Below are 12,604 nucleotides of genomic sequence, written 5' to 3'. Positions count from 1 at the left end.
TGATGTCATCGTAATTGATTCGGCCGCCATATTGGATTTAATCAAAACACGTCACGATTTTCGCAGGGTCACAAATTTCAGCAGATCCTCACCAAAATTGGCAGAGAACATCTTCAGACCATGCCTTATCAGTGCATCGCTTTTTGGAACGATTGACAGTAGCATTCGGCTGTAACAGCCAATCGAAACTTGCGGCGAAGCCGCCAAACAGGAAGTGAGCTTATATCTCAGCAACCCTGCCATGTATCATAACCAAACTTACTACATAGGTTCAGGACCCCATTAGGAGGACGCTCAAAAATGTGTTGACCTTTGACCTGTAGGGGGTGCTGCAATTAGCAATATTGCATTTTGATCTGTAGTTGCGATGTGTTTTATCGATCTTTTATTTTTGGATGTGAAACTGATAACAACATGTTCCATCCAGTTCATTCTAATGCGTGCGTGGTAGGGCGGGGCGGGACAGGGTGGGACGGGCAGGGGTGATTAGGTGGGGGGGCTGGCTGGCGGAGGCGGTGGCAATACTCAGCCCTGTTTCAGCCCTACAAAATCAGTTATGTTTGATGTGACACTTGTTGAAAGTGTTGAGTTCTATCTTGTCGCCGTGGCTACTCCGGCCTATTCTGCTTGGCCCCCTCATTGCTGCTTGCAGCTATATTTATACATGTGTCTCCATGTCATACTGCAGTCTTTCAACAGATTGTAAATGACTGAAAATGAATTTAGGTCCGTGGCTCTCTAAAAGATCCCCTTGTGCTGTAACTTTTACAGTCTTAACAGCTACTGTACGCTACTGTACAGTATGGTGTGGCCCTGATCTGGTTTGATGGATCTAGTTGGGTTAGGACAAAGACACAATCCATAGACAAGTACTATCTGGGCTCTTTACATTACAACTGGATCTCATCCTACAAACAGTAGCACCAGTAGTGCAAGATGCAGCCCAGCGCCAGTGGAACTAGTGTGCTTTCCTCTTATAGCTTTTTTTTTCAACATTGGATCGCAGCCAGAAGAGAGCCAGAACTGGCCCGGGATTAGCTGTTGTTCTGTGATGTTGTTTGCATGTGGCCCAGTCAGCCCTCTAGCATGGCCCGTGTGTTATTTAGCCGGCCTGTAATATTAGTTCTGTAGGGCCTGTTTGATTTAATCCCCTCAATTCGGGGCCTGCGCCTCATGACCAGGAAGGCAGTATGTCACTGGGCGTTTTATTGTTGCGCTCTCCTCAGCGCTAAATTGGAACAGTTAACCAGAGCCAGTGTGGGGATTTTGGAAATAGAGAGAGCGAGAGAGACGGGATCCCAGCAGGATTCCACTACTGGCACCGAAAATCCACATGAATAATTGAGGCTGCGAAATGAGGAGTGAAAGGGAAAGAGCGACATTCATCATCATGTTTGGTTTTGGCTCTTGGCAGCTTAAAATCAGTTTTCCAGAGCTTTCTGAGAATTCAAAGAAGTCAAAGACGTGCCTCGTCGAGAAGATGCCATCTGACTTTAAAGCGGGCCTAGAGGCCTATATCTGAAAAAAGGGGGGAAAAAACATTTTCTTCATGACATATAAAATACATAAGTCTCTTTTTGGTTAGGAAATATCTGATCGAACATTCAGCACATTGCTTTTATGTGTTTGTACTTTCAGTGTGTCATAACATCAATAAATTGAATAGCTTGTTCTAATTGAGAATACAGTATATAGTAAGTGTCAGTGGACTGGGGACACAGGAAGCACAAACTGCAACACATGCTATATCCACCTAATGCTTTTTGTCTTCCACCCGATAGAAAAGAATAAAACTGAACAAAAAAGATATGAAGTCATTTGTTATACAACACAATAATGAGGTCAGATTGAGTTTTAGGGGTGGGGAGAGGTCAGTTCAAGTGTACAGATTTCTACTGTGACAATTATTGCTCCAAATTTCAGTGGGAATTAGTTAGAATCCAATCATACATTTGTAAACTATTATTTGAAATGTACATCAATATATTGTAATTCTCAGTTTACCATAGACGGCATCAACTAAATATCCAGATTTTACTGAGACATACTGTTGCCTTAATGTTAAATGAGTTCATGACAATAAACTACTTAATCTTGAACGAAAGGGTAGTCCCTACCCCTAGCCAGTGTATGTCATTTATAAAAGCAGCATTTTTTTTTTTGTCCTGACAGAATACATCTGTATGTATTCAACAGAAGTGTTTTATTTTGACTGCCTCTGTTTTTGTCTCTAAAGATACAGTAAATAACCACAGAAAGAGAAAGAGAGAGAGACAGATGAGCACAGATGCTGAGGGTTAATATTACTGTACCAAGCCTTGCATTTCTTTTAATGCGTGTGGACATGCCTAAGTGTGTGTGTGTGTGTGTGTGTGTGTGTGTTTGTCCTCCAGCTCCGCAGCCTGGGAGTTGGCCAAGCGGCGCATTAATTTGCTGTTTACAAACAAATTGATGAGTGAAGGCCCCAGGAGCTGACATGATGTACCTTCCAATTTGCTGGAGCGCGCGGCGAGCAGCCCTACGGACGGGCTCGGGGGGCCTGCCTTGGCATTTCTCCCCGTCGACTTCTAATACTGTGAATTAAGGCCTGAATTATTTACCAGGAAGTCGGACGAGCATGAGAGAGCAGAAAATGGGCCGCTATCATGCATAATCTCGCCCTCTCCCCACTCCCCCCTCCGAGAGGAAGAAGCCGTTGTTAGGTCAGATTTACATAACATTACAATGTGGGTCGCTGCAGCTGCGCTCCAAGCGGAGCAACATTGTTAGCTTTTAAGCACCACCAACCCATCCACATCCCCCCCCCTCCCACCACCACTGCCCCACGCCGCCTCGCTTGCGCTCGCTCGCCCCGTGCGCTTACATCAAGAGCATCGATTTTTCGGGTCTGTGCGTCCGCCAGGGGAGATGAGTGATGTAACCGCTGAGCCAGTTTGGCCCAGAGATGTGCTTCTCAGTGAAGTCGGTGCTGCTGCTGCTGTGTAAGCGTCACATGACGTTTGGACATGTCTGTGCGCCGCTTCACTTCTGAGCTCCTGAGGCCGGAGCACACAACGCACGGGCCCACAGGACCAACAACTTCAAAACCAACAAACGGACCAGGCATGGGTCAGACTTCAGCCACATCTGTACTGGGATTGGTTGCGGTATAGTTGCATACCATGACAACACACACACACATACACACACATACACAGTGTTCATGGGGTTCAGTGCTGTTCATGTCAGGGCACCAGAGCATACCAGCTCTGAGTTGGAGCGCTGTAAACTCATACAGTGGTCTAGTCAGAGCCACAGGCAAGGAAAGGGTGTGTGTGTGTGTTGGTGGGTGTGTGTGTGTGTTGGTGGGGGCAGGGGGGTGTGGAGGAGTAAAGGGTGTGTGTGTGTGTGTGTGTTGGTGGGGGCAGGGGGTGTGGGGAGTAAAGGGTGTGTGTGTGTTGGTGGGGGAGTAATGGCTGTGGTGGTGAAAGGTATTAATGAAAACCGGCTTCTCCTCTGATGAACATTCAGCGGTGAAAGCTCTTACTTCCCACCATCTGGCCATCGCCCATTAAACCCAAATGGCTGTAAATCCACTGCCCGCTAATTGCTGAACATCATACCTTAACCATGGTGCTGCGACCTGACCAGTCTCCACTGTCCTGCAGCCAGGAGACAGAGCGGCTTCAGGGGGAGCTATGTGGCTCACGGGTGGGGAGGGGGGCTGGAGGTGAGGAGGGTGGGGTGGGGGGCTGGAGGTGAGGAGGGTGGGGTGGGGTGCGTGGTGAGGGTGGCGGTGTGGATCTGAGGGCTGGTTGCTTCGCTGTATGGAGAACATGCAAAGAGACTCAAGGAAATGTCAAAACACAACAGTGGAGACGGGAGACTCCTGTCACCTCCTGTCATTGTCAAGCGTTGCCCAGAGTGTTGAGTCATCGCAGCTCGGCTCAGCGCAGCGCAAAGCAGAGCAGAGCAGAGCAGGGTGTGTGTGTGTGTGTGGGTGAGCGTGTGTGTGTGTGTGTGTGCGCGCTCATGCGTGTGTATGTATGCGTGTGTGTGTGTCCATGTGTGTGTGTGCGCACTTGTGCGTGTGTGTGTGTGTGTGTGCGCGCTCATGCGTGTGTATGAGTGCGTGTGTGTTCATGTGTGTGTGTGTGTCCATGTTTGTGTGCGCACTTTTGCGTGTGTGTATGCATGTGTGTGTGTGTGTGCACGGGCAGCATGGCATGTTGGCAGCCCGTGCTCTAGAGCCCTAGCGCCACTGCTGCTATTACGCCCCTGATTAATGCCAACACGGCGGCTCCTCCAAACATGCGCCCGGGGAGGGCAAGCCTCGTTAGCGCACACCGCTGCTAGTTCTGCATTAATAGAAAACCCATGTTGTCTCTGTGTGTGTGTGTGTGTGTGTGTGTGTGCGTGCGTGCGTGCGTGCGTGCGTGCGTGAGTGTGCGCGCGCGGAAGTGCTTAGGAGCGCTGTGGAATGATGACACGCTGCAGAGAAACCTCTCAAGCACTCCCTGTAGACCTGTGTGTGTGGCTGGAGACTCTGCTGTGTGGGTTTTTTGTGGGTAACAAGACACAAGTGCACACTCAAACACATTACCAAGACTCCAGCTAGAACAGTTCACTCAAGTCTTGGGTACCATGTATTCTCACTCAGATTAAACAACCTGGAAACGACAATCAGTTTCAATAAGCGTTTGATGTAAGTATATATTAGTTTGGTGTAAGTATATATCACTCCCCAGTGATTAAATAAACATGATATATAAGTGTGGAAATGTATTGAGGAGAAGAAAGGTTGGGAGATGAAGGCCATACAGTATGCAATGTTATGCGTACAGCAGGGACTGTGAAAGAGTGGCCGAGATGCTCGGGGTAGAAGTACGACTATTTTGACATGCTGAGTCCATCTGGTGTGGCGCTAAATGTCTCTGTTGTTGTCTGTCCTGAGGCGTGTTGCTACAAATGCTACAGCGCTATTACGCAAGAGCCGCACCATACGGGGGCCAGTTTCCTATTGTGTCCGGGCCATGAAATAATTCCATTTTAACAGCCATGTCGAACATGAAGAGGCCTGGCAAATAGACAACATACTAAATAGATTAGATGCTACTCAACGCTGCCTTTCTAGACTGTTTGATCGGGGTCAGTGAACGGCTGACATTTGATGTGCGTGCAGAGGGCCGTCATGGTGACGTCGGAGGGGCCGGTTGAAGTCGTGCTCTTTGCCTACTGACACACGCAAGCACAAGGTCTGCCCCCCTCCAGCTGGATTCACACTGCATCTCTGATTTCACTCAGCATTTCTGCACATGTGGATCATGCTCACACAGTATTTGTGTACAGCCATCCTTCTACAGTCACATTCATCTTGTTGCTTGGATGTTGTGTACACTAACAATAGAGACTGGTTTGGGTTTGATGAGGTAGTTATCCCATGTTCCCATGTACTTGGCGTACAAAAACTTGAGAAAAGGATTCAAATTAAAATTCAATTCAATAATTAGCATGACAAATAGATAGTTGTATTGCCAAAGCAGTCATTACATATAGGGCAATAAGTCCAAATATATATATCAATCCTACACTTTCATACACAAACATACACTTTTATACACATACAGTACCAAACATACACATATACTAAACATGCTGTTGCGTGGTTGTGCCGCCTCAGGAACTATTAGATGCCTCAGTGAGTGGTCACTCCTCCTGATCAGCTAATTACCTTATGAAGATGTGTTGTTTTCCTGTGAGAGGCACAAGTGTTTATTTTTAACGCAGGGCACATCCCTGAAGCCTACGCGGGCACGTTTCAATGCCATACGTGTCTACATTGCTGCGTGTCATCGCTGCTGGCGCGGCTCGGACCGTGTGCTCTGGCCTGTGAGGAAAGGGCAGCCATGCGGCGGTGGCCGGATTGGCCGCCGCCGGGCTGATCTGTTCAACTCCGTCATCCTGGTCCTGGGCCTCGCTTTACCCTCTGCTGCTGTGACTGGCTCCAATTTTCATCTCGCTGACTTCAAGTCTTGGGAGAAAAATGCCAATTAGTCTAACAGCTAGCAGGCCGATCATTAGTGTGTTTAGAAAACAAAATGATGAAATTGCTGTGTATAATTAAGCCCCAGTTGAGTGCTTTGCTGTGGCATTGTATTTGGGTTTCTGTGTGCGGTGTGGTATTCTCGGCCTCGCTGAAGAGGCCTCTTCATTTGCCGTCAATATAATTATCAATGTGAACGTCTCTCTCCACTCGGTTTCAACATAATCAGTTAGATTATGACATAGATGAAATTCTACCTGGAGTCAGAGTGTCATAAATAGGAATGCCTCAGGGCAGCAGCAAGATTTGTGGTGTGTGTGTGTGTGTGTGTGTGTTTGTTAGTGTGTGTGTGTTATGTGGATAGGCACTGCTCACATAATGCTCCATTGGCATGCATAAATCTGTTTCAGAGATTTTGTTTTGATTTCCATAAACACTGACAACTTTATACTCTCAGTGCATTTTGATGGACAGCGCTGTTGCCAGCAGTGTGTCAGTGGTTTATGGGACTGCACCGGCTTAATGGTCTCCGAAATACAAAAAAACACTTACTGGAATAAATGTGGGTAGCTCTTTTAACCAAGGTATTTCTTAACGAAACACATTCTGCCCATTGTTGGAAAACATATTATTGTCCATAAGTAAATTATGCTCTAGCCTACCACCAAAACCGTATTTCATTTAAAAGAATGTGTGACTAGAATGAAATAGCTCTCTGTTTATTTTAACCTTACTTGGTATTCCTGTTCCCCTGAAAGTCTTTCTGCACTTGTGAAAATCCACTTTTTTACTGTTTCCGTTGTCACCAAGTGGCCTGTTCCCACCCAAGTTCACATAGTTGACCATAGTTGACATTAGTTTAAATTAAACATTGACATCAAAAGGTGGAATTTCATGCTGTTTATTTTGAAGAATATATATTAAAAGATTAAAAGTCTTAAAAGATTGATTAAGAATCAAAAGTAAATGCGTCGATGGTCACTCTGCTAAAGGAGATTATTTAAAAAAATGTAATGTAATCAAAGCCGAACACCGTTCTGGTTGCTGTGGCAGAGGTTTGGTGTTAGTCGGAGTCGTCATCTGCTGGTCTCCAGTGGGTCAGCATCCTCCTCTTAGGGGAGAGTGGGGAAACCGAGGCCGAGGCTCCCGGGGGACTCTGTGAGACACGCCGCTCCCTCTTCTCCCCTCCCCGTTGGCACGCCTCTGACCAACGCTCCACATCTGTGACCACAACCAACAACAACAACAACAACCACACTTTTCAACAACGCTTTTGTTAGACTGCTCTTTAAGAGGCTGATGGATAAAGGTAGTCATATGTTCGCACAGTGCCAACACGGGCTCATATGGTTTAGATCTTAGCGCAACTCTCCTAATAGCTAAGGTCATTAGTCAGAGTGAAATATTTTGAATAACAAAGGGTAACAGCACATTAAGATTTGCGATTACATAAACCCTAGATTAGGGCTAGAGTTATGTAACAACACATGGCTACTGCACAAGTGTTGGAGAGAAATCTATCCCAATAGTGTAGGTCTATTAACAGCATATTCACACCAAATGTGTGTTTTGGACCATTTTATTTATGACATTTTGTGACTATATAAAGACATCTCGTACCTGTCAGGTCGGAGGTGTCTTCATTGGATGAGCAGGATTCGTGCCAGGTCCTACCAGCTCTCTTGTAGTAAAGGGGCACTGGGCCATCAGCATGTGGCCTGATGTAGAACCTCGAGTCATCAGTCACCGACTCCTCATCGGAGCTCAGCTGCAGACTCCAGTCCAGTCTGGCCTCGATTCCGTAGATCCTCTGCAGTCTCTCCACACAGGTCCGGCAGGTTTTGCCAGGGTCCAGACACTTGTTGAGACGGTCCACTGCCTCGGCGTACTGGATGTAGTCCCAGTACCTGTCGCTGTCGGGGGAGTCTGGGATCCGGACACCTTTCGGGTAGGGCATGGACCAGCCCAGAAACTCGATCCTGGACTCGGCGTCCGGGTACTGGGCAGCCGGAGAGTCTCTCAGGCCCTCCTGCTGGTTGTCTGAGACACTGGTGGTGAACTGGTGGGTGGTGTTCTCATCGCCGTGTTCACCGCTCTCGGTGATGATTCGCTCAAGGTCCAGCAGCACGTCGTCGCGGACCCCCCTCATAAGCAACACAGCCACCACAGGCCTGGGCTCCTGATTGCTGGAGGCAGACGCGCTGCTCCTGGCCGTCAGCGTGCAAGGGCACATTGTCTGGTCCGCTAAAGACAAAGAGAAAAGAAATTATGAAACAGTTCTCTGAAAAAAAGGAACAATGTTATTCAACATCATGACAAGATTAATGTCTTGCTGTCAACATTTGCACATAATCTGTAACAATTATGTAATTTCAGTGTTATAAAGTAAAAGAAAAAAAAAAAATAATACCAGGTAAATGTGACAGAGGGACCATGTTGGTGAAATTGCCTTAGTCGACTCCCAAAGATTCACCCGACACAATATGAAATAAAACCAAATAGTAAGACTCCCCCAAGAGAAACAGAGTAATGATTTTAGAGCAGACAGCCTTGATGATTTAGAATGTTCTCTTCAGAATGTTTCGAAAGTTTCCATGTTGATTTAAGGATGGTTTTCACCACACTCGTGACATCACAATCGAGCCAACAGTTAGATTTAGAACACTTGTGACATCATCTTTGATGGTCTGACCAGCATAGTAAAATATAGCTATGCATGTGCAATAAAAGATACAATGGCTCTGCCAGAGGCCTTTTTCATTGGCAACTTTAAATGGAAATGATTCCATGTTTATTGGAATGGACACAGACACACACACACTATTCGTTTAACTCTCCACTTCCAAATGTTTCTTCATTCAAACATTCAGTTTTTGTTCAAGGAACAATTGTAATCACTAATAAACACTATTAACAGTTATTATACAGCCAACCTCAACCAGCTTTTCGGAGGCTTCAAAAGGTTAGGGCTATCAGTGTGATCCTGGAAGTAAGTAGTGAGGTCAGACACCGTTCTTTATTAAAATCCATTGACAATTGTGATACAAATGCCATCTTTTGATTCAAATACCAAGATAATTACTTCCGTTAGACATCCTTTCTGAAATTGTTGTGCCCGCTGGCTGGTCCCTCATGTTGTGTGAAAGCTAGGTCATTTTACCAGCATGCTTCCACTGAAATTACTGTACACCTCTAAAAGGACTGCAATCAAGGCGGCAGGACATGAATTCAGCCTGATGTAGGCAAAGTCCTGAAAGAACGACAGATTCATTCACATCAGTAGGGAGGTCCTGCACTGGAGACTGGTGTGTATCTATAATGGTGCTAACCCATTGAACTGTCTCTCACAACCATAGTCTCACAAATATGTAAATACAACCAAATGGTGTCAAATAAAGTACCTACTACATTATGAATGCATGCATAGTGTTTTAATTACTTTTAATTATTATTTGAATTATTGTGATAATTGGTAACATCATCCCACAGTTATAAACATTTAATTACCATTTTATCATTCACCTCATTCGTTTGTTGCACTGATTGTTATTTACAGTCATTTAAACTATCATAGCCAAATAATAAACACAAGTTTCTTTTATTTTGTTTATTTTGCGTTACATTACATTGAGTGAACTAACCACATTTCTTTGTCCTGAGTTACCTTGATTGTTGGTGGGGGCGGTCCCTTCCCTTGGAGACTGAGAGCTGAGGAGCCATTTCCCAAAGTCAAGGAAATATACTCAATGGCCGCCTTTTCAAGGACGCCACGTCACTTGAACTCCATCGAGCACTGTTCCAGTGTGAAGAACACTCCAAATTCGCGCTCTTCATTCTGAGAATTTTCAAGGATGCATCTGTGAACACAAAATACCCATAACCCTCTGTATTGACATGCATTGGAGCAGCGCCCTTACTGAAAACATAAGCGTGCAGTTAAAAGTGGATGCCCTCAGGTGGAACCGCGGTGACGTGCTTGTTCACACTAGCTAGTCTGTTCCAAAGTAGAGTCCTACGAACACTCTAGCCTTATCTGTGTAGAACCCGACTCACAAGGAAGCATTCTATCAAGGAAGCATGCAGGACTTTGGGAAACCTGGGCCGTATCATGTCTCACCATGTGCCCGAGAGGGATTTTGTCTTTAGTTAGTTCTGCTGTGAATGTGTTGTAGTCAAGGGTTAGTTTTGTTTACCCCTTCTATGTTGTTTGGTTTGGCCAAGCCACTATATATGCTTCTGTTGTTTTTTTGGTTTGGCCAGTTAACGCCACTGTCTATATATGAACCTCCCTTCTTTAACTTTTGTTTTTTTTTTTGAACAAACAATCTCCTGTGTTCCAGGTTTTTGTTTAAATGAGTTGTCAACGTTAAGCCCAGTTTAGTGTCAGTGGAACCAATACACTATGTCTAATTATCTCTTCTCATTTTGTCAGTTTTCATCTGTATTACAACACTGGGTTCTTCCTGGAGCTGTGGTGAGAGGTTGTGAGCTTGACTGACCCCTATTAGACCGGATTAAAGATGCAGTATGCAGTTCTGGTGAAAAGAAAATGTTGACATTTGATCTTATCAACCTATCAAATGATAGCCCTTCCTCCTCTACTCCTGAAGCAACGTGTTGGCTGGAACAGTGTTTGGCTCAGTCCAAACCACTTTGTTCATTTCCCATTCAGAGATCCAGGACTGTGTACAAACAACATTTGTTTGTTTTTGTTTTTAGTACACACACTGAAAGGACTGCTGGGAGGCAAACAGCTATTTGCTGAATTTGACAGAAAGTGTATTGGATAAGAAATGCAGAAGGAATGACATCCTCTCACCTCAGATATGGACTGATCCTTTAACTTTCAAACTCAGTTACCACCATCGTCGCTGTTTTTCTCGGCGTGGTCACACTGCTGAACTTGACCCAGTTTGTGGCTCTGCGCTGTAACTACGTTCCCGAGTAGAAGTGAAAACATGTCACCAGTGCCCAGTTGTTATGTGTGCACTGTGTGCATGTGCTCCTTCTTCAGCCAAGACAGGGTTAGTGAGCTTGCCAACAAAGCCAACACATTTGCCAACAGCTGGTCAAAGCCTCCTGTCAGGGCCAGGCCACATTGAGCCATAGAGTCTTTTCAGTCGTGGAAGAGTCATACCATATGTTAAGTTGCATATGGCATGTGATATATATAGAGCAGCATACTGTATATGTATGCGCTTCAGAAACTGTATGATCTGTAGGCTGAGAGATGTAGGCTGTTGGCTTCTTAGTCACCTTTTTTTTAAATGAGTTCAGTGAAGTCTCCATTATTGGTACTTTGTGTTTCTGCATGTGCCATTGTGCCTGAGAGAAGGATGTGGACATGCACTGTAATATGAGTCTGAAACAACAGTGATGCGATGAAAATGTTGACTTTTTCTAAGAGGTTTAATATGAAACAGGTTCAGCCCAGGGAATGTGTAGCATGGAGATGACCTTCCAACTCCAGTGTGTAAACTCAGTGATGTGCAGCCATCAGAATCCCTATAACTGAGTTTCATACATCCCAGACGGCATCTAAGCCAGTTCAGGGCCAGATCTTCATCCTCTCACATTAGGCTCTAGGCCTTGTGTCCCCACATTGTGCCCATATGGGCCAGTCTCACAGGAATCATAAATCAGTAGTAGTAATTCAACTGCGTCCTTTGACGTGAGTTCATGAGCCATATCATGCCATTTCCAAAGCGTGCCGTACACCCCACATAACCTTAACGGGTAAGCCGCGCTGACTGATATCTGCTTGATATGCTGCTCAGGATGGCCAGAGAGATCCCGCTAAGCCCACTGACTTTACTTCCAGCCACAGGGGACATGGCGCCCCAGGTCCACCCCACAAGCAATCAAGTTCTCATGGTTCTAAAAGCACCAGCAAGCTCTCACCTTTTAACCTTTGGAAGAGAACGTAAGGCCCGATGGGTTCACACCGTTTCTCTGAGCAATCAATCATGTGGTAAAGGACTATTCAGTCTGTGGTGTAATGAAATAGGAACATAAGTACATAGATGTGTTCGTTTTAAAAGGGATGGTGAGACACTAGGTAAAAAAGCATTTACAGAGATCCCCCTATTGTACTGTTGAACACATTGCTTTATTTACTTATTTAATACATTCAAATGTATCTTTGCTAAAACCTAATTGTGTTTTACTGATAATTAAGACTAAACTGGGGTCTCAAAGTCTTAATTAAACAATAGCTATAAACAATACCAGTGGTACAAATCAGGTAATGTAAGGTCAAACCAGAAGTGGTATCAACCAGAAGCTACCATTTATTGTTTGAAGCCTGTTAACTTTGATAATGTGAATTTTTAGCAAAATAAATGTTTTACGACATGAATAATGTAAGCCTTTCTTTTAGGCTGACACTTTCTTAAATACCCAGGGCACGTCTATATATTTGTAATTTTAAAATGAGGAGGAGGATGACTGAGCGCAGAAAGAAAACATTCCCTCGTGGCTTGAATTACTTCCATGACTGAAAGGAGTAAGACAAGAATCCGTCTTTTAAAAAACAATCCCTGGACTGAGGATTATTTGATCACACATAATAAGTCCAGCCAC

At 45.1% G+C, this 12,604-nt stretch overlaps 1 protein-coding gene across 3 annotated transcripts; it reads right to left on the bottom strand.

The window, feature by feature from the left end:
• Nucleotides 1-5,667: 5,667 nt before the first annotated feature.
• Nucleotides 5,668-10,069, bottom strand: LOC125300926. 3 transcript variants are annotated; one of them, XM_048253103.1, is made up of 4 exons: nucleotides 8,433-8,624; nucleotides 7,643-8,266; nucleotides 7,056-7,243; nucleotides 5,668-6,010 (listed from the first exon to the last, which is right to left on the bottom strand). In XM_048253103.1, the coding sequence occupies exons 1-3, from the start codon at nucleotides 8,455-8,457 to the stop codon at nucleotides 7,086-7,088; spliced, it is 807 nt and encodes a 268-aa protein (XP_048109060.1). In that variant the 5' UTR covers nucleotides 8,458-8,624; the 3' UTR covers nucleotides 5,668-6,010; nucleotides 7,056-7,085. The 3 variants fall into 3 exon arrangements, with proteins under 3 accessions (XP_048109060.1, XP_048109061.1, XP_048109059.1); XM_048253104.1 differs by lacking the exons at nucleotides 5,668-6,010; nucleotides 8,433-8,624 and adding an exon at nucleotides 9,687-10,069 and having other exon boundaries at nucleotides 6,910-7,243; XM_048253102.1 differs by lacking the exon at nucleotides 5,668-6,010 and having other exon boundaries at nucleotides 6,910-7,243.
• Between the last annotated feature and the right edge of the window lie 2,535 nt (nucleotides 10,070-12,604).

The sequence above is a fragment of the Alosa alosa genome, chromosome 9 (genome assembly GCF_017589495.1).
Source record: "Alosa alosa isolate M-15738 ecotype Scorff River chromosome 9, AALO_Geno_1.1, whole genome shotgun sequence".
NCBI classification, from domain to species: domain Eukaryota; kingdom Metazoa; phylum Chordata; class Actinopteri; order Clupeiformes; family Clupeidae; genus Alosa; species Alosa alosa.
Note: the sequence above shows the minus strand (reverse complement) of the source record. Positions and strands in the feature narration are given on the sequence as shown.